Here is a 19,760-nt window from a genome sequence, read left to right as displayed (position 1 = left end):
TAGTCCTGGGAGTACATTGCATTGGCAGCTTTTTTGATCGTTATGCATTCATGCTCTCTGTAGCTTCTGGAACAAGCCTGTGGCGAGCTGCTGTAAACCTGGTAAGGAAAGCTCGAACTCTGACTGAAGCACAATTGGGGTGTGACCTCTTTTACTTAAAAACACAGACTTGCATTTGAACCCAAGCCATGCTTCTTGGCACTGTGCTATCGGGCATATCTAATGAACTACCTGCTGGGTTAGACTGCTAAGACACGCCGGAGGTGATTATGACCTGAGTTACCTAGACCAACGTGATCCTTTGTTTGCCTTGGTTGCAAGGGGTAAAGTTGCTCTATGGGCTTAAGTATCTGTGTGTTTGCCTTGGTTTTAAAAGGGCTGTCTGAGCTATTCTTAAGGGACTCCTTTGTGTGCAAGTTGATTCAACAGGAAATCTAATATCTGAGAAGGGAATGCGCTGTTTTCTGCCTGCCGTACACCAGACAAAAGGGGATGGAATTTTTGGCCACCTGAAATAAAACTCTGCCTCCGTTCCCCAGATTAGAGTTATGAAATCACCTCCCTGCTAATATTATCATAGCCTGGTAAATCTTTTAATCTCTCCTTTTGTCAAATCTTGGCCAGCGCTTTTTTAAAAGTGGTGGCATATCAGGGGCTTCTGTTTCTCTTGTGGCTGCCAAGAGGAAGGCCAGGTCCTTATAAACAAAGCTCTTCTCTCCCAATGCAGGCACCTGAAGTCATTATGTCTCAACACTATGACGCCAAAGCTGACCTCTGGAGTATAGGAACCATCATTTACCAGTGTCTGACGGGAAAGGCCCCCTTCCAGGTGAGTTGTTCCTGTTAACGCTTGGTGAGCCTCCTGCTGGTTTTCTCTGCTTTGCTGATTCTAAGGTTTCTGTCATGTATAAAACTGAGTGCAAGGAGCCCAACTCCCAGGCAAACTTTTGCCCTGTCCATCTGCCTGTCGCACTAGAGATAAGCTCGTTAATTCCCATGACAGCAGGCTGCTCTATCCATTACGGTGGTAGAGGCTGCTGCTTCTCCAGACTCGCAGATGAGATGTACAGCACCTTGTGTTCTTGCGAAAGATCATTGTTTCAGAAGGTTGTGTTGGACCCTTGAAAGCAATGCAGTCTGCAGCCCCTCTTCTTTCAAAACGGCTGCCTTTGTGGCTCTGCTGGCATATGATTAATTTTCTATCGGGAAGGGGCAGGGTGTAAGGACAGTAAGGAAAATTGCAAGGGAATATGGATGTAAGGGAAATATGGATGATGCTTGACAGTGGTGTGAAATGGCATGATGTAGTTGAGTGAGCTTGGCTTTGGCTAATAGTGATCTGATTCATCAAGGCTCATTAGAGAAGACATTTGTGTAGATTCATGGACATTTAAGGCTAGAGACCATTGTGAGCCTCTAGTCCGACCCCCTGTATATAACCCAGGCCGTAGAATTCCCCTCCTGGCTTTTATGTTCTTAACATCTGGCTGACTCGGAGCATCTTGTTAAAGATGCTGTCCTGTCTTGATGCTCTGTCATTTGAAATCTTTACGTCCACCATATCCAATGACAGCTGGTCCCAGTGGTTCATCGCACTCGCTGTCTGCTTTATTTGCAGTGTGACTTTAACTTCACCTTCAGCTTCCAGTTTTCTCGTCCAACCACCAGTCTTTTTCTGTATGGTAAACTCTCATCCGCTTTTCTCCCTCTCCCATGCCCTGTGAATCGGAGAGCTCGTCCGTTTTCTTGTTAAACTCCCCAAGTTACTCTCATTTCTTTACTCCTTGTCTATGACATAAAAGCGCTTTTGAAACCCTTCTAGCGTGATCGTAACTGACTTTTCTGGTGAAAAGGCTCATCTGTTCTGTAGTGGGTAGGTTGCTTCCTGTTTCATAGGGTTTCCAGTGTGTGAACACTATAGAGATCTCGTCTCCTGTAGTCCAGGGGGGAGAAGGGTCAAACCACAGTTTCCTGCCTGCCAGTCAAGTGCTGAGTTGGGGTGCCAGACTTGGAAACTTCAGTTCTTCTGGCCAGAGTTTTTTTTTGGGGGGGGGGGCTGGTTTTTGAAGCTCTGGTGACTGTGTACTAAGTGACCATTACGACCAGCTTTTCTCAACCGCTGTAACAAGTGACTCCCTGAGAAATAAGATAACTGAAAGAAAAGCCGCTGATGTGATAAGCTCAGTTTTATGAGCTGCTGGATTCTTCTGGGCTTTAGATCCAGAGCTTTCACAGTTTCAAGTGAGACCTTGGATGTTTATGAGGTTATGTAATCGGGATGGAGAAGGCGAATTATAAACCTGTCAGAAATCTTGCAGGGCAGAGTGGGCAAGCATGACGGTGAACAGAGTGTTTTATTTTGGTTTGGTCTCGGTGCTTGGAGCACGTCTTCCTTTCGAGGTGTCGGGGTTATTTCTCCTTCTCTGTCAGTGCTTTCCATCCTGCCCTGTTGTTCTGCATTTTAAAATAAGCTTTCTTCCTGTGTCTGTCTTTATTTTTCCTTTTTGTTTTTACAAGACCTGTGAATGTTTCATAACTGCTGGCTCCTTTTCTTCTGTGTTTTCCAGTCCCTGCATCCTGGCTTAATGGGGAGATCTTATTGTGGAGGGGGGGAAATTTAACTTGGGGTGTATGAAAACAAATAATTTTGTATTTATTGACAGAAACCAGGGGAAGGTATTAATTCTGTATGTGTAGGGGACTGTCACGTCTCCTCTTGCAAGTAACTGAGTCCCTGCTTGCCATTTAAGTCATCTCAAACCTCAACGCCAGACTAATTTTAGATATCACTAGCCCAGTGAGCTTCTTCAGCCACAGCACCTATGCAGCCTTGGGACACCTCATTTATTTATTTTTTTTAAAAGAGCTCCATAAGAATGAGGTAGCATTCTTGTCTTTCAATGATGAGCATTTCTGATTTACCTGAAAAAGTTTCTCAAGAAAATGTGTGCTCTCATACAAAAACCTTAATGGGAAGATTTTTCCCAGAGCCGTGTTATTTCTGTGTCCTCTCACTTGTACACTGGAGAATACAACCTTGTAGTTTATGATCTCCCTTCTCCTATGTGATCCCTGATCTGAGTAGTAAAATAAGGGGCATCTGACACCCCCTTACTCCCTGCTGAGGGGACAGATTTCTTGGCAGGTGAGGGTAGACCCAGTTGAGAGGGTATTGATTGGCTAATAGCTTGTTTGTCAAGTAGTAGGTGTTGCACATCTGTCTCTGTTTTTTCCTTGTTTTTCTCTTTTGGGGGGGGTTTGTTTTAAGAATGGAGCATGGAGTCCAACTTGTTCCACCACTAGCCACGGAATGGGTTTGATCAAGAAGAAAGCAAAGGGTCCTCTGCGCGCATGCGCATGGTGAGATCACGTCTGCTGATGCTGAAGGCAGAGGTCACAAACTGCTTTTTTCCCTGGGGTGTTAGTTCCAGGTGAATGCAGCCCAACGGTTGCAAATGTTTGGAAAGCCAGTTAAACGTTAATGGGGTTTATTGCCTCATTGGCACAATTTGTCGGCTTGCTGCAACAGCTAAAGGCCATGGAGTTGATCATAATTGGCTCTGCACCCAGCTCCAGGCAGAGACAGGGGACCCTCAGAGCACATAGATGTTGGTCTGTAGTGACTGAAAAGAACAGGGCCTTGGCTCAGTGGATCTAGGACAGGGGCGGGCTATTATTTTGGGTGGAGGGCCACTTACTGAGTTTTGGCAAGCCATTAAGGGCCACATGACAGGCAGCTGGGGCAGACAAATTAATTTTCTGAATTTTTTAGGGGCCCTTTGGGCTGGATAGAGTGGCCTGGCTGGTCACATCTGGCCCATGGGCCGCATTTTGCCCACCCCTGATCTAGGAGGAGCCCAAAGCAGCAGAGTGGGGACGTGACTGTCACTTCATGTGGTGCCGCCAGCAGACCCTGTTGTACTAGGCAAAGGTGAAGGAGCAAATGTTATAAATCAGTTTCATAGTTACTAGGGTCAGAAGGGACCTGAGCAGATCATCGTCTTGACTCCCTACCATGGCAGGAAAGAGTACTGGGGTCAAACGACCCCAGCAAGGTGATTGTCAAGCCTTGCCAGGGTAGGAGCCAGCACCACTTCTCTTGGAAGTTGGTTCCAGATCCTAGCTGCCCTGACAGTGAAGTTGCGCCTCCTGATGTCTAGCCTGAATCTACCCTCTGCCAGCTTGTGACTGTTATTCCTGGTCACTCCTGGTCGTGCTTGGGGGAACAGGGACTCCCCAATGCCTGCTGGTCCCCTCTGACTAGTTTGTAACAGGCCACTAGATCCCCCCTCAGCCTTCTCTTGTGGAGGCTGAACAGGGTCAGGTCCCGTAGCCTCTCCTCGTAGAGCCTGCCCTGCTGTTCCCGGATCATGTGAGTGGCCTCCTCTGGATCCTCTCCATGCTGTCCACATCCCTCCTGAAATGCGGTGCCCGGACCTGGACGCAGTACTCCAGCTGCGGCCTGACCAGTACTGCATGGAGGGGGAGAATCACCTCCTTGGACCTGCTCACGATGCATCTGTGGATGCACGACGAGGTGCGGTTGCCCTTCCTGGCTGCATCCCCACACTGCCGGCCCATGTTCATCTTGGCATCAATGATGACTCCAAGATCCTTTTCTGCCTCTGCACTGCCGAGAGGGGAGTTCCCCAGCCTGTAGGTATGGTGCCGGTTCTTCCTCCCCAGGTGCAGCACCTTGTACTTGTTGGTGTTGAACCCCATCCTATTCTTGTCTGCCCACCCCTGTAACCTAAGTCCAACTGTAGCCTATTCCTCCCTTCTAGCGTGCCCACATCCCCCCACATCTTAGTGTCATCAGCAAATGTGAACAGGGTGCTTTTTACCCCCTTGTCCAAGTCGCTGATGAAGATGTTGAACAGTGCGGGCCCGAGGACCGAGCCCTGGGGGACCCCACTGCCGACGTCCCTCCAGGTTGAATAAGACCCATCCACTACCACCCTCTGGGTGCGGCCCTCCAGCCAGTTGGCGACCCAGCTGACTGTGCAGGTGTCGACACCACAGTCCCCCAGTTTCTTAATGAGAACGGGGTGAGAGACAGTGTCGAAGGCCTTCCGAAAGTCCAGAAAGGCTATGTCTGCTGCAACGCCTGCGTCTAAGGATTTGGTGACCTGGTCGTAGAAGGCCTCCAGGTTGGTGTGACAGGACCTGCCTGTAATGAACCCGTGTTGGTTGCCCCTAAGCATAATCTCTCTTGCTGGCCCCTCGTGGACATGGCACCAGGATAATTCTCTCAAAAAGCTTGCCCAGAATTGAGGTAAGACTAACTGGCCTATAGTTTCCTGGGTCCTCCTTCCTCCCCTTTTTGAAGATGGGAACCACACTGGCCCTCTTCCAGTCCTCTGGCACCACACCAGCGCACTGCGAGTGCTCGTAAAGCCATGCCAGGGGTCCCGCAGTGACCTCGGCTGACTCCCTCAGTGCTCGGGGGTGGAGATCGTCTGGACCAGCTGATTTAAATACATCCAGTCCCTCCAGATATTCCCTGACTAGATCCTCACTAACCCTGGGCCTGGGTGCGTCTCCCCTGGGGCCTGAGGGGGCCTGGTGGGGGGGCTGATCTGGTCCCTGCTCAGGAAAATGGAGGCAAAGAAGTCGTTAAATAGGTTAGCTTTGTCATCTGGTGTGATGACCAAATTTTGTAGAGCGGGGCCCCACGTTACCCAGTACCTTCTTTTTGCCCCCTATGTATTTAAAAAAGGACTTCTTGTTATCGTTGATCCGGGAAGCTAGGCCCAGTCTCATCTCCTAAGTGCGTGCCAAAAATAGCATCCTTCCCACACTCTCTCCACTGTCCAGCTGAGGCTTCCTGGTTCATGTCTTGAGCGTGAAATAACCCATGTACAAAGCAGAAGTAGACAGTCTGGATAAGCCTGTTAGTCCCAAATCCATCCTGTGGAAGCCCCTCTTCATTCCCCAGCCCTGGCTGAGTTGAGCGGGCGAGAGAGGCTGCCTATCCTTTTCCCTTGGCTGCTGCTGCTGGCTCAAAGGACCGGGTCCCGCTGAGCTTCACCCTTGCTCTGGAAGCCTGTTCATACAGGGTTGCTTATTTTGCCAGTGTCTGCAGTGTTGCAAGCTCTGTTAGGACTTATTTTTAGCCTCTTGAACAAAGCTATGAACTGGCCAATGGGTGTTTCCTTCTGGTGCAATGGGATATGGACTCCTTTGTTTCAGCCAAGTCTTGCTTCAGCTCACCTGGCTCAAGCCCCATCCCCAGGTGTGTGGGGGGGGGGCCGTCGGTGTGCTTTGTGCACGGGGAGCTCCAGCATTGTCCTCTGCGAGAAGGGGTCTCTAAAAATAAAAAATACTTGAAAGGCCTGGGGTGGGCGGGTAAAGGATCCAGTGGATGTAGAAGCCCAGGGCACAGCTGTCTGTCAAGGGTAGGCCATAAATCAAGGCACGGGAGTGGTGGTATGTCTCTTATAGCCAGATGGGGAAGTTTTAAAATTAACAGGGGTTGGGTCACCTGAGGTGACTTTCCTGTATCTGTTGTTCTCTTGCACTTTGCTATTCCTCCTCCACCCTGTCCTCTGCTGCACCCTTCCGATACAAGCCGCCTCTGCTTATTGATCATGGCTAGCCAGTAGCATGGATGTCCCTGATGCCTTACCAGACAACAACAGAAACCCTTGTAAAATGAAACTGCCAGAGATGAGATTAACAGGATTGGTAATCCCCATTAACAGATTGGCCAGGCACTCTCTTAATGGGTAATTGTTAATGTGTGTAGCTTAAGAAAAGGAGGACGTGGTCCAAACTTGTGGCCCTTCTCCCTTGTATCCCTCAGTCTGACCTGGGCATTTACTGCTGTAGCAGTCTTAGTTATGTGCCTCACAGAAACACCTTGACACCCTCCCAAAGCACAGAGGTATATTGTGCTTACCCCTGGGCAAATAATGGGGAGGCACAGTCCCTGCCTTCAAGAGCTTACAAACGTATAGAGTTTACAAAGAGGCAGGAGAGGAAAGAAATGCCAGGGGAGAGGAGGGGAGGGGATGTCTTGCGTGAGATGTCACAAAGTAGGGCCCTGCGCCAGTCTAGTTCTCTCCTTAAAGTTTGCATTATGCTGAAGACTATTGGTTCACGGCTTTCATTTATAGACAAGACGTATACTCATTTTGGCTGTGCTCTTCCGCTGGAGAAGCGAGTACTATTGATACGGCAGGGGAGTCCCAGGTGCATAGCACCTTAAAGTCGGGGGTGGGGGGGGGTTCTTGGTTCTTAAGGTTTTTAAAGCTTAATGAGTTGCTGAATTATTCTTTTTCAAGTGTGCAGTAGCACAATCTGCATCTAGACACATGATCCTATTGGGCATTCATTGCGGTGGCATTCATTGTGGCATCGCATATTGTGATGAATCCTCTGGCTGAAAATGAAGCGCGCGTGTGACAGGCAAATTGCACTAATTCAAAGACTTCTGGGCTTTGCTGAGATAGATGAGACTTACCCGGCAGCTCTGAAAGAGTTAACTTGTGCCTGGGTATGCACTCATTCCAGCTAGCTACTAGATGAAAAATTTAATTTCCAAGCCTGCTGCACTGAGCCCATTGCTTGATTCTCTCTCAGTTGATTCTTCCTAGATCAGTACTAGGTTCATGTACCATTTGCAACAACTGCAAAGAATTATTGTACTGAGGGCCCATTTCACAGTGCAGTCGATGAAGGAAGCTTCCTATACATGGAATTTAAACACTTTGTGGAAGCAATCTGGTTCTACGTGAACAAATTGAGTGAGGTGGAGTTGGCCCAGTATTGATAGGGGTGAGATTCCTTTTGGAAGCTGGCTTGTATTTTTTTTAGAAGAATTTGAGGAAACTGAAGCTGATATACATATGCAAAAGCAGCAGGTTGCTCTAGTCGGTGAGCTGCTGCTTTTAGACCAGTGGTTATGAGTCTGTCAGATGTCAGTAAAAAAAAAAACACCACTTTAAAGGGAGTACAGGGTCTTGCATTCAGTGTCCTTAAGCCCGTACCTTCAAAAAAAAAAAAACCTTTTAAAATCGGGATTCAAAAACTGGAATTCTTCCCACCTACTTGCCTACCCCCTGGAAAAAACCTCCAAGCCACACTTTCATGGTGCATGTCAGTCAACCTATTTTTTTTTTTTTATTCTGTAACCACAAGAGCTTGCAAGTTTTCTAATGGTACCTTAGTTTTTCCTCCATAATCTCATCATGTGTACCCAGAAGCTAGGGCCATAGTTAAGTGATGGTTTATTGAAGACCTTCAGTAGAAATGTTGATTTGGCAGCACTGAGAGCAAGACTCTTTCAGATGGACTCAGTGCTGGTTGGTTGGTCATATTCTCATTGACTTCTTCAGTGAGCAGTGACAAGCCTTCATGGGTTACTTCTGAAAATCCCCACTTATGGGGCTATACCCAGCTCTCTCATCTGGCAGCCAGCAGTCCCCAAAAAGATATAGCATGGTTGTGCTCACTGTCCTAACGAAGCAAATCCGTCCCCAATGCTGCTTGGGTCAAGTCAGTGGAGTGACAGCTGGGATGACTGTGGCCCGTTGAGTTTGACCTAAGCCTGGTTGAGCCTTGCAGCTGTTCAGGAGTTGGAGAGAACTGTTCTGTGGTTGCTTCCCTGCTTTAATATGAATTAAATGGTCTAGCTGGGGTCCCTTTACCACATGTAGACAGTGCCCAGTTGATTGTGGTTTCATTTGAGGGGCGGCGTGGGTCCTGCTGGATTGTTGCTCCTCTAATTACCTGAGATGCAGGACTGTGTCTGGAAGATGGTGCAGACAGTGGACTCTTGGGATCCCAGAAGTGAAAATCCAAAGAGCAAATGTTATCTAGTGTCTCTTCACCAGTAAATATTTCTGGTTGCATGCACTGCAGGGTATCTGAGGAGAAGGCTAAGTGGGCTCTGGCTAATTAAATTTGTGTTAGCCACAGAAAAAGGGAAAAAATGTCTGTCTGCCTGCCCTGTGGGTTTATTTTCTTGGGTGAGATGTTCATTAAATTAACCTATAGGTGTAGAGGTAACTGGAGCTCTTGTGTCTTATTGATTCCCAAGTGCTCCTAACAGTGCAGACTTGATAGCCTGCCTATAGGCAGCTACTGCAGGCCTAGCATGAACAGGAGTGGGAGTGGTTGGCTTATGTGATTAGTCACCAAGTAACATGAAGATGCAATCGGTCCTGCTCGGTCAATGGAGAAAGTATGCTGCAAGAGGATCCATGAGTCGGTGGTCTTGGTTCGCTTCCCAACAAGCCAGTAGCCACATCAAGGGCCAGCATTGAAATTAGGGCAGTTTCTGCTAAGAGAACCTGGTTTTGATAAAGCCACTGTCCCCACTGTGAGAGAGGTTGCAATTGAGGAAAGGATCTGGATTCTTTTTTTGCAAACGTACTGGTCCAAACTTTCATTCATTTAAAAAATGGGAATTTTTTTTCCCCCCCTCCCAATACAGGTGATCGCTGAGAATTGGGCTTCTCATTAGCTGGCGGTTTAAAGACATGCTTCTTTAATGTACTGCGGCTGCTTGCCGCTAGGAAAACTTCAGACAAAACAATGCTTGAAACCAGCCCAAGCTTCATTATATTTCTGTAACAATTGAGTTGTCGAGGCCAGGAAACGAATAGAGAAAACAGCCGAGCTTTGTATTTCTCTCGGACGTGAATAAGCGCTTCACTTCATTGCTGTGGGACTGCGTTTCTACTTGTCTGGGGTATATTTAGCGAGGCACAGCACTGTTGCCAGGCTCCTCCATGTACTGCGTGTGCTTGCCTGCTTCAGATGTTCCAAGCCGTAAGCTTCAAATGACAGGGCAGGGGCCGGGAGAGGAAGGGCATAAAATGCAGAGCTGCATGGAAATAAATGGAGTTAGACAGCAGGGCTCAGACATGGGTTGATCGTCTGTGTCACGGGCTTCTTTGCCAAGCCAGGGTCGCTTCGTATTTTTGTGAAGAACAGCATGTTGCTGCAACTCCTGTGCTGCATGTTCCCTTGAAGTAAGGGGCAGGTGATTGCAGAAAGAAAACCCTTATTTCAGTGAAAGCAGCTGACCTCCTTTTCTCTTTGGGCGGGGGGTTAGTAGGATCAAGCCCTTGTAGCTGGGGCTGGCTGTGTGTTCACGCTCAGCGGGATGGTGTGATCACTGTTTAAACTGGCAGCTTTCTCGGGGGATGTTAGCAAACCACTTGAAATAACGATGCCCCAGTCTCTCTGGCTCACGCTTGTATACTCGCAGTTTGGGGTTTTGGAGCTGCTTTGCTGACCTCAGATGCTTCCAGTTGAGAAACGGATCTAGGTAGGAGGCAGGGCTCTGTCTTTTGGTAACTCTCTGCGGTTCCCCAAGGTCAGGAGAAGCAGCCTGTGACCTCCTTGTCCGTCCCACCTTCTCCAACCACCGTGTTTGCAGGCGGCGATTGGTGGAGCGGGAATCGTTCCATTCTCTCTTTCCCCGTTCCCACCGCCTTTCCCGTCTGTGGTTTTGTAGCCAGTCCAGGCTGTCTTGCATTAGAGTTTTTTGGCCTAAGCTTGAAAGCTTCTGTATGCTGAGAACGCTCTTGGGGCAATTTGCTGGTCCTGTATTATTTAGTGTGTGTATCAAACAAACAAACAATGAGGACAACAGGGGCTCTACCGAGTCCCTGATTATTTCCTGGAGATTTTATCTTTAACCCCAGCTGCTAACTTCTCCAGTATGTATAAATTTTTTTTTTTTTTTTTTTTTTTAACTCCTCATCTCCCAGAGTTTGGTCTCTCTTTTTTTTTTGTTCCATCTGCGGTGATGGCTGGAGCTTGAGCTGTTCTGGCTTATTGGAGTTAAGTAAAAGGCATTAGGATCTGGTTGCTTTTTTATTCCTCCCACTCCCCTCCCCTCCCCACAGAGCTGAAGTTCCCCCACCACTTCTTTTTTCTGTCCCAGCCCCTGTTCGAAATTACCCTGGGGAATTAATCCAGAATTGTGGGCAGGAGCTGCCATTCCTCGTTTGGGACTCGTCACGTCCGCAGTGATTTTAACCTCCGGAGAGAGGCTGTTAGGGTAGATTAGAGCAGAGTGGCAGGAGCCATTGAAATGAGCCTTCAGAAAGGGACAGGAAAAAAGGAATCGGGTCGGGGATAAAAATCCAAGAGGCTGAAATGTTGTGTGTTGGGATTTTTTTTCATTCCATAGTGCAGCCTGAGTATTGCAACCTAAAGGGGCTCCTGAAATAGAAGCATCTTTTGAGGCAAGTTCAGCAGTAGAAAAGCACTTCAGAATGACTGGGAAGCAGGATAAAAATCCTAATCCCCTTCCTTTGTTGCAAGCAGCTTTACATCTTGTTTTTTTTTTTTCTTCTTCATAGGCCAGCAGCCCTCAAGACCTTCGACTCTTCTATGAGAAAAACAAGATGCTGATGCCTAAGTAAGCATTCTTCCAGCGCTGCTATTTTTGGCCCGCTTGCTTACTCTGTCTGTATTTTACACCTGTCTTCTTGCACCATGGGCTCCTCATGTTGGGGATATGACTGAAATGTTTGGCCCCCTGCCTCCCCATTCCTTAACCATTATGAATCCAGGAGCTACCAGTGTCTTCCCCCTTGTAGCACTGTGACTTCTCCCAGCATTTGCAGGTAAAGCAGGTTCCAGTTTTCTGTAAATCAGAAAAACAACTTCCTGTGCCCAGGTCACTAGTGGAGCAAAATGTGAACACATATGTGCCCTCTGCATGTGGCAAGCTTGCAAGTCCCGCCAGGATGGACAGATAAAGTAAGCACCATCTTTCCATTGTGGTGTGACCTGGCTCCCTAAATAAGTAACCTGCCATATAGTGTTCTGGGTTTTGTTGTGCTGTGATGTTTTGTTTTTTATTATGAGCTTTAATTTGATACTACCCTCTTAAATCAGAGCCTCCCCATCTTCTCTAGAGACTTTAATCTTTCTAGAGATGGGATTAAAGCATCAGATCCTCTTTGCATTAGAAAAAGGCTCTCCACTGGGAAGCTCAAACCAGTCACTGAATTGAACTGAGCTTAGGAGAGAAACGGACTGTTCTCTCAGTATGCAACATCACCCGCTGCCGTGTTTGACTGGTGTGAGTGATGCTCGGTTTAGCTCAAAGTGGCAGGAAGTTCATCGGGCATCCTGCTTTTAGGTTTAGCTTGTTGACACCAGCAGCTGCCGGAGGTGGTGCAAAGAAATCCTGGTTTTGCAGGTCTGTGACCAATGTGCAGCCTATTCTAGCGTTTCAGTTTTGCTTTCCCTGGCTGCTGCTTTTGTGATTTCAAAATTACATTTTGATCAAGGTGTTAGACACTGAGCCTCCTGCTTTGCCCTGTTTTTGGTTGTAGCAGGGTTGGTCTAATGCAACCTATTTCCATTCTTACTGACATCCTGTCACATGTCTTACCTTCTCTCATTCCTTGGCGATCTCAGACCAGCAGAGACTCTCTCCATACCTGAACAAGGTGATTTGTGCCTGAAAGCTTGCAAAGAACTCTTTTCCAACTACTCAGCTGGTCTAATAAAAGAGATCACATCTACCCAAATAACCTGGCCTTGCCATGGGCACTGACCCCACGGGTTTGATGGAGTCAGAAGAACTTTTTTGTTGCCTTCCTGCTAGAGGCAGAAAGAGGAGCTGCTTTCCTCTTTCCCTCCCTGCAGACCCCTAAAAATAAATCGGCACTCACCTAAGAGTCTGCGTGCTTTAGTGACAGAGAAACACAATCTGTTCCTTTTAAAGCCTTCTCCCACAGTAGCACTATTCTGCCCCAATGCCATTTTCAACTGTGTGAGTTGCTGAGACAGAGGCTGACTTAATTAGAAATGAAATTCAGCCACGAGAGAGAGAGAGTGGCCATTCTTATTTATTTAGTATTATTAATCAGCTTTAATTAACAAAGCATTCTTAAAAAAGCAGTGCCACAGGCCTCCCTTGGGCATTAATCTGCAAACTAATGAACTTGGGTGATCTTTTTCTCTTTCTTTTCTTTTCTTAATGCAAACCACAATCTTTGCTGTTCGTTGAATAAACATGGATAGCTGCTGCCTCAGCTGTGCTGACGCTGGGCAAAACAGAAAACCACCCAAGAGCCCTTGCCCTCCATGTGCCCAGCCAGTGCCAGGGTTTTGTTTCATTCTGTGTGGGGCTACTTAGCATGTCCCACCTGTTGCCCAACCCAGCGGCCTGGTCCTGAAAGAAGACGTGCTTTGTTTTGGGCCACAGGGGTGGAGCATTAAATTCTCTGCCGAAAGCTGACATGACTACTGGCAGAAAAAATGCCTTTTTGAGGTGGGGACCCCATGCCAGTGGTAGCAAGCCCAAAGGCCTCCCTATTTTAAAAATGCCGGTCAAAATAACTAGTATTCATCCTCCTGACTTGCACGACAAGATGCTCTGGAAGTTAAGGAGGTGGCTAGTTGTTCATGGTGAACACCTAGGTTTTGGAAAACATAGCTGAAGCACTCAGAGGTGTAATGCAGAAACAGCCTGTTAATCCGGGCTGTCTTTAGTCTCCTATGTGATCTTTGGCGTAACTGTGAACCTCCCTGTTTGAGGCTGATTTAAAAATGCACACAAGCTGAATCTGGCTAGAAAAACGGAGGCTAGCTTTGTGCTGAGTTATTTGTTACCCACCTCTTGTGTGTGATGGCTAAGTACATGATGACCGTGATCCTCAGAGGGTTGCATCCCTTAAGCACTAATGCATTTTTCAAGAAAGCTTGCAAACTGGGCATTTATACACGTACCGTTATCTGCTCCGACATGCTGGAGATCCAGCTCGTCGGAGCAGACTTGATTAATCAAGGCTGTGGAGCATGTGAGCTGACGTGCGCGGCGCTGCGGCACATGCATTTAAGTGGCAAAATGCGCGCCAACACACAGAAAACAGCGGCAGCGCGCTTGTGAACTAAAACACCTTTGTATTTTACTTCAAAAGTGCGCCGCTGCTGTTTTTCTCAGCGCCGATGTGCATTTTGCCGTTTATACAAACGCATGCAATGCAGCCCCACGGCATCCTGGGTTGCTGCGCTACAGTATTTTGGTGCCTTTCTGTAGGCACCACTCTTTTGACCAGAGTTATTTGCAGACCACTGACATTGGCTGAGACCAAACCTAGTCTCTGCTTAATGCAAGAGAGCCCCCCCGTCTGGGGTTCGAGAGAGCCTTCCTAGCCCTAAATTTGGCAGACGTGTAGAAAGAAAGAAATGTTTTTGTGAGAGGGAGTGGAAAACAACTTCTCCTGCTGCATGCACAGGGCTGCTGGAGCGCCTGCAGCGTCATTGTGTGTTCTAGGAATCGCCGGGTTCAAATTCCCACACGAGCAAGGCCCGGGACTTCATAGAAAAATAACTGGATCCTTTTAAAGACTTTAAATATAGCCTCGGAGCTCCAGTTTCGCTCTTGAACTGAGCAAGATGGTGCTAATGCTATTTAGCACTTTCTCCTCTGGCCCCATCTCCTTTTACTTTGCTTCAGTACGGGAGGTGGGGAGAAATGGGTGAAATAACACAGAGACATCAGGTGCTTGCTCTGTCGAAGAGGGACGCTTGTTTTGGGACCCATTAAGTCGGGGTGACCCAGAGAAGGAGAGCTGTCCCCAGACATGTAGCATGCTCCGTGACGAGCAGGCAGTCGGCTCTGTACAGTTAACATCGCTGCGCTTGCCATTACCTCGGCTGACCCCTGAGAGGGAGAGGCCTGGCAGACGGCAAGGACTGAGCTGGGCACAGCCACAATAAACAGTGCCAATGCTGACAGGCTCTGGATCCACCCAGCATTTAATTTGGAGAGCTCTCCTTTCGCTGGGAGCGGTGCTCGGCTCGGCTCGTCGTTGCCCAGAACAGCTCTTTCTAGACAGAGGGTAGTCAACTTTAGCCGCGTCTGCTTAGGCAGCAGTTGAAGCATGTTTTCCCTTCCTTAATACATGTGCTTATGCTACGGTGCTCCTGCACATCCAGGATATGTGTCCATGTCTCTACATTCACCTCATCTGCTCGGAGGGGGAGGGAGACCGTACGCATCTTATTTTGCTTGCAGGCCCCATGGCTGCCACTGGAAAGCAGACGCAGCCATCGTCCACGTGGCATTCACATTTACCTGCTATGTCTCCTTCGCTCAGCATGGGGAAATGTCCTAAGCAGCATAAGCCCAGATCTCAGTGGCACCCACCACAAGTACAGTTTAACTGTGATCCCATAAAAAGTCAAATTAAGGTTTGGTACCGGTCTTCTGCAAACTTGGCTTAACACTTAAAGTGATTTAAAAATAGTAAGTTAGCAAAGCTGATCACTAGGATGCCGGGGCGTTAACTGGTAGTTTCCTTCAGATAACTGCTCGCTCTCTCTCAGCAATTGGTTCCTGTTGTCAGGGGGGAAGGATAGATGCCATTTATGTAGGAGGTAGATGCTGTTTATCCTGTGACTTAGTTTGGGCATTGAATAGGATGAGGTTGGAACGAGAGAGATGACTTTAGCCTCAGCTTGAAAGTTGAGGATCTGCAGATGCTTTTGGAACAGGCCTTTAAAGAGATTACCCAGAGCATTAGTAATAACAACACTAGTGGTTTGGGAAGGCCGCTAGGATGAAAATAACTGAACCTGTTCAGTTCCTGAGCAGGGGGCATCTTCTCTTTGTAGTTGGGGGGGGGGGGTTGCTTTTTCTGATCTTGAGACATGGCTAGGTGAGCTGTAAATCTAATTTTGCTCTTCTGCTCTTCTAGTATCCCCAGAGAGACATCAAGCCACTTGAGGCAGCTGCTGCTGGGACTTCTTCAGCGCAATCACAAAGACCGCATGGACTTTGGTAAGAGTTCCCGAGACTAGAATCGGTGACAAGTCTCCGTGGGCTGGCTTTGCCCCTTCATTGCAGTTTGCCTTCGGCACAGGGGAATGCATGGTGCTTCAGTTGTCCTGAGGCCTGGGTTATGTTAAAGCTGGGCCTTGGTACTGTAAAGGCTTGTATTGACCCTGGTGAAATTCCTCAAGTGCAATATTGTGCCCTTGGGGATTAGTATTAGGCTCCCATCATTGGTGCCCAGTGCTAAATATTTTTGGACATAAATTCTGGTTAGACAGGCACATCTATCCTTCCCTAGTCGTGGACAGCCCTTGCAACCCACAGAGTTTCCTGGCACTTCTTACTCCTTTCAGGTACCTCTCCCAGGCATTCCCCCTAAGCCTCCATCGAGACCCTTTTTCTGAGTCCAGGTCCCTTCTCAACTGAAAGCAAGCGACCCCTTTTTAGCATGGGTACCAATTCCAGCCAATACTGCTGCCATGGCTTCTGCAGATCACATCTTTATTCTGGTCAGGATTTCATCTGGGGGCCCTTGGACCCACATTTCAGGGGAGAACCAGGCCAACTTGCCTCCTAACACATCTGTTTTGATCTTTTATTTTTACTTGGGGCAAAGCTGGAGGCTAAACCCTTTTCAACTGGTTAGAAAGCAGAAGATGAGCAGCCTGTCTCGTAGGGGGATTTGGCTGTTGTTTAATTAATTCCACCGCGGGGCGAGGGGAAGGAATAACGCAAATTAAAAGCTTTGCTCCTGTTGTGTTAGTGCCACTGGCACAATGGATCTGTTTCATCCGTCAGCCTCTTAGTGTTTGAACAAGAGCTGGCACTGTCTGTGCAGGTCCATTTACTGAAATGAGACTAGTGGGAGAGAAGCCACGTTTCGTCTTTGTGCCGAGTTTGCTGCGTGAGGCTCAGTGAATCCACCTTTGCTGCAGAGCAGCCATTTTACCTTTTGAACGCTGTGGAGGTACAATGTTGAACGCCTCTGCCTTATGCAGTCATGTGTATTTGTAAATCGGGGCTTTTGGGTACATGCTCGGTTTGTTCCTTTGGATTCTTGGCGAGGGTTGTTCATTGCTGGACAAGACACTGTCAGTCTTGATTAATCAAATGTGCTTTGCAATCCCTTTGTTGTTTTTTTGGATAGGAGCTATCAGTGAAACCTGCCATCTGGCAAACCAAGCACATGGATTTAACCAGGACTGAGTGTAATTGTCCAGTGTTGGCTCAAAAGGTTTGGATATGTAGCAAGGCACGTGGATTAGAGAAAATGAGAGAGAAGCGTAGCATTTGATTTTTATAATAGGTTTGGGCCTGTTTATGTCTTTCCTCCTTTTCAACATCATCTGTAAATGTCCACCCACAGTGAAACGTTTACTGCTTCTGTTCAGTTCTGTTTTGTTATAGCTAATTCTGTTCAGCACGGATCACGCTCTTCCCCACCGTGACAATGTGATACAAAAAGAAAGAGAAATTAGCATCCCCATCCCCTTCTCTGTCTACCATAAGGTAGCTTAAACCCCAGCCCCGACACCCTCCTTCAGACCAGTTCATGAACCACCAGGGATGCCCAGCTCCCAGGCTGAGAATCTCAGAGCTAAAAAATTCTTCAGTACAGAGAAAACTTAGAGTAATGTACTTTAAATTTCATTACAGTGCAAATTATTCTTGGTCCTTATTACTATATGATTCTTGTGCAAGTGAAGATGCACCTTTTTTTTCCTTGGGGTGGAGTCGCCTATATCCTATATATGAGCCTCGGCCAAATCGCCACTTTGAACTTTTCCCTTATAATTATGATTCGCACACCTACATGCTTCTGGCTAGGAGAAGTCCTTGTCACATCTAAATACCACCTGTCAGTTGAGAAAAAACTAGGCCCGTCCTAGATGCAGAACGAAGCCCTTACTCACTCAAATATTTGTTTGGGTTCCTTATCTCTCTCTTCCCACTGGAAGCTTTTGGGAGCTCTCCCTGCTTGTGAGGGAGCTACCCAACAGTCTGCTCTTTCCTTGTTCTGGTGCTGAATGCCAAGCCATGGACTTCCATTCTCTTCTGTGGGCTTGGAAACGTCTTTTTTTTGTCTAATACAGGCATGCTCACTGAGTCTTTATTTTGTGTGTCTTCCCCCCCCCCTTTCTCTCTCAGCACCTATTATCCCACTTCTTTGTTACAGGAGTGAGGGATGCAAAAGGGAAGGCTTCTGCATCTTTTCCCAAGATAGACACTCAGTTACAGAGTTCAGTGCAAATAATTGCCAATTGTTAAATTAATAGTAGTGCTTAGTGGACATAGAAAAATTTCTCATGTACTGTCATATGGTATAAGCTGATGAAATTCAGTGTCAGTTTGCAGCAGCTGAAACCCTGGTCATATTCCTATAATAGGTTAACCCTGTGGGTTAGTCCAGGTAGAGCAGTGTCATTGTCCTGTTATCCATAGCCATAAGCAAAGCTAGCTTTTTGGTGTCCTCCAGACTAATTTCCCCTGCTCCGTTTGAAAGATCTGCCTCTGGCCTTTAGGTAGTCACAGTGTCTTTGAAAATGTTGGTTTTGCATGTAAAATATATGGTCTAGTGTTTGTATGTAGAATTAATTAGCCAAGAGCTTCTCCATGAAGACTGAGGTAGATTAATTCCATTCACACCCTGGGTGTCTCTGTGCAGATAAGCTTGCTGATCTATTTTTCATGTGTCGTAAAGTGTAAGGATGGGCCTTGAAGGGGCTACAACAGGTTCCTAGAACAGCAGGATGGGGTGCTTGGTAGGTAGAACATCAACCAAGAGGCCTAGAGCCTCTTCGCCTCTTAATTTCATGATCATTTCACAGAAACTATGCAAGACTCAAAGTTGAGTGTTTCCCAGAGTGGCTGCCCTTTAATGATGATACAATAATAATAATAATAATAATAATAATAAAAACAAAAAACCACCAAAGCTTATAAAAATCCTGGATGATGCAACAGGAAATCTTTGAGAAAACAAGTTGAACCACCTATTGTTAGTCAAACGATCAGTGCTGGTCAGTGACTAATGCTGAAAGATGATAGCTGTTGGCCAAGATATGAGGGGACGGCTTTGCATGGAACCAGAGAGTATGATTCTAGGAAGGAGGGCTGAAAAAATGTGCTGGAAAGTCTTTGAGGTAGACCAGGAGCTCTGTAGACTTTCCAAGTGTGGCCTGCTGGCCTAAATGAGAAGATGAGACTTGGATACCCGTCTGTGGTGTTAAGGAGAATCTAGAGCATTGTGCGTATGTCTTTTGGTGTCTGGAAAATTTTAAGTGTTCCCCTTAGCTGTAAGACTGGTTTAGCCAGTGGTTCTCAACCTTTTTAGGCTCAAGGCATGCCTCCTTGGATTCAAGGCACTCCTGGATTTGAGGCACCCCTTAGAAAATCCCAGCTCTTAACTTTTTTTTTTTTTCTCCATTCAATTCTTGGCTACAGAAAAATGATAGAGCAGTTCTTCTGTTGCAAAGAACTTGGAAAGACCAGCCCAGGTCGGAATGTTTTTAACAGTATGGATCCCCTTTTAGAAACTTGGATCCATCTTGTGAATCATGTTGGCTTGGTTAGGTGTGCAGACATTGTGTGGTACCTTTCTGACACCCTTGAAAGGATGCCAAGACATCCTGGTTGAGAATCACTGAGTTTAACCATCCAGACAGTGGGGATCTCCTGAGGCTGCAGGTTTGAGACATGGAGCGCACTCCTCCATGAATATTTATAGTGCATTCATGAAAAGACCATGGACTCGTGCTGCACAGATGCTGCTTTGTGCCATCTTGGAGCCCTTAGATGATGCTAGTTTGCAATCCCTGAGTAATTAGGGGATCTGTCTTTTCCTTCCTGGGTTTTCCCCTCTATTTAATACAGTCCTCCACCATTTGTCCCCTAAATCCCAAACATGTGCAGATGCACTCACGTCCCACTTTCTGATATGTGCCCTGGTCTTCTCCATGGCACCCTTCAAAACCCAGTCCCCGGCTGGCTTTGCAGAAGAGTT

The 19,760-nt window shown here is 47.2% G+C and overlaps 1 protein-coding gene across 4 annotated transcripts in view; it reads left to right on the top strand.

The window, feature by feature from the left end:
- ULK1 (unc-51 like autophagy activating kinase 1) overlaps window positions 1-19,760 on the top strand; it is a 91,752-nt gene that overhangs the window by 30,878 nt on the left and 41,114 nt on the right. For all 4 annotated transcript variants that reach the window (XM_090063056.1, XM_090063057.1, XM_090063055.1 and 1 more), the window contains 3 exons: window positions 728-829; window positions 11,322-11,380; window positions 15,681-15,763. In XM_090063056.1, the coding sequence (XP_089919182.1) occupies window positions 728-829; window positions 11,322-11,380; window positions 15,681-15,763 (244 nt within the window). The remainder of the gene's footprint in view (window positions 1-727; window positions 830-11,321; window positions 11,381-15,680; window positions 15,764-19,760) is intronic.

The sequence above is a fragment of the Crocodylus siamensis genome, chromosome 9 (assembly GCF_052110815.1).
Source record: "Crocodylus siamensis isolate JL-2025a chromosome 9, ASM5211081v1, whole genome shotgun sequence".
NCBI classification, from domain to species: domain Eukaryota; kingdom Metazoa; phylum Chordata; order Crocodylia; family Crocodylidae; genus Crocodylus; species Crocodylus siamensis.
This window is presented reverse-complemented; position numbering and strand designations above follow the sequence as displayed.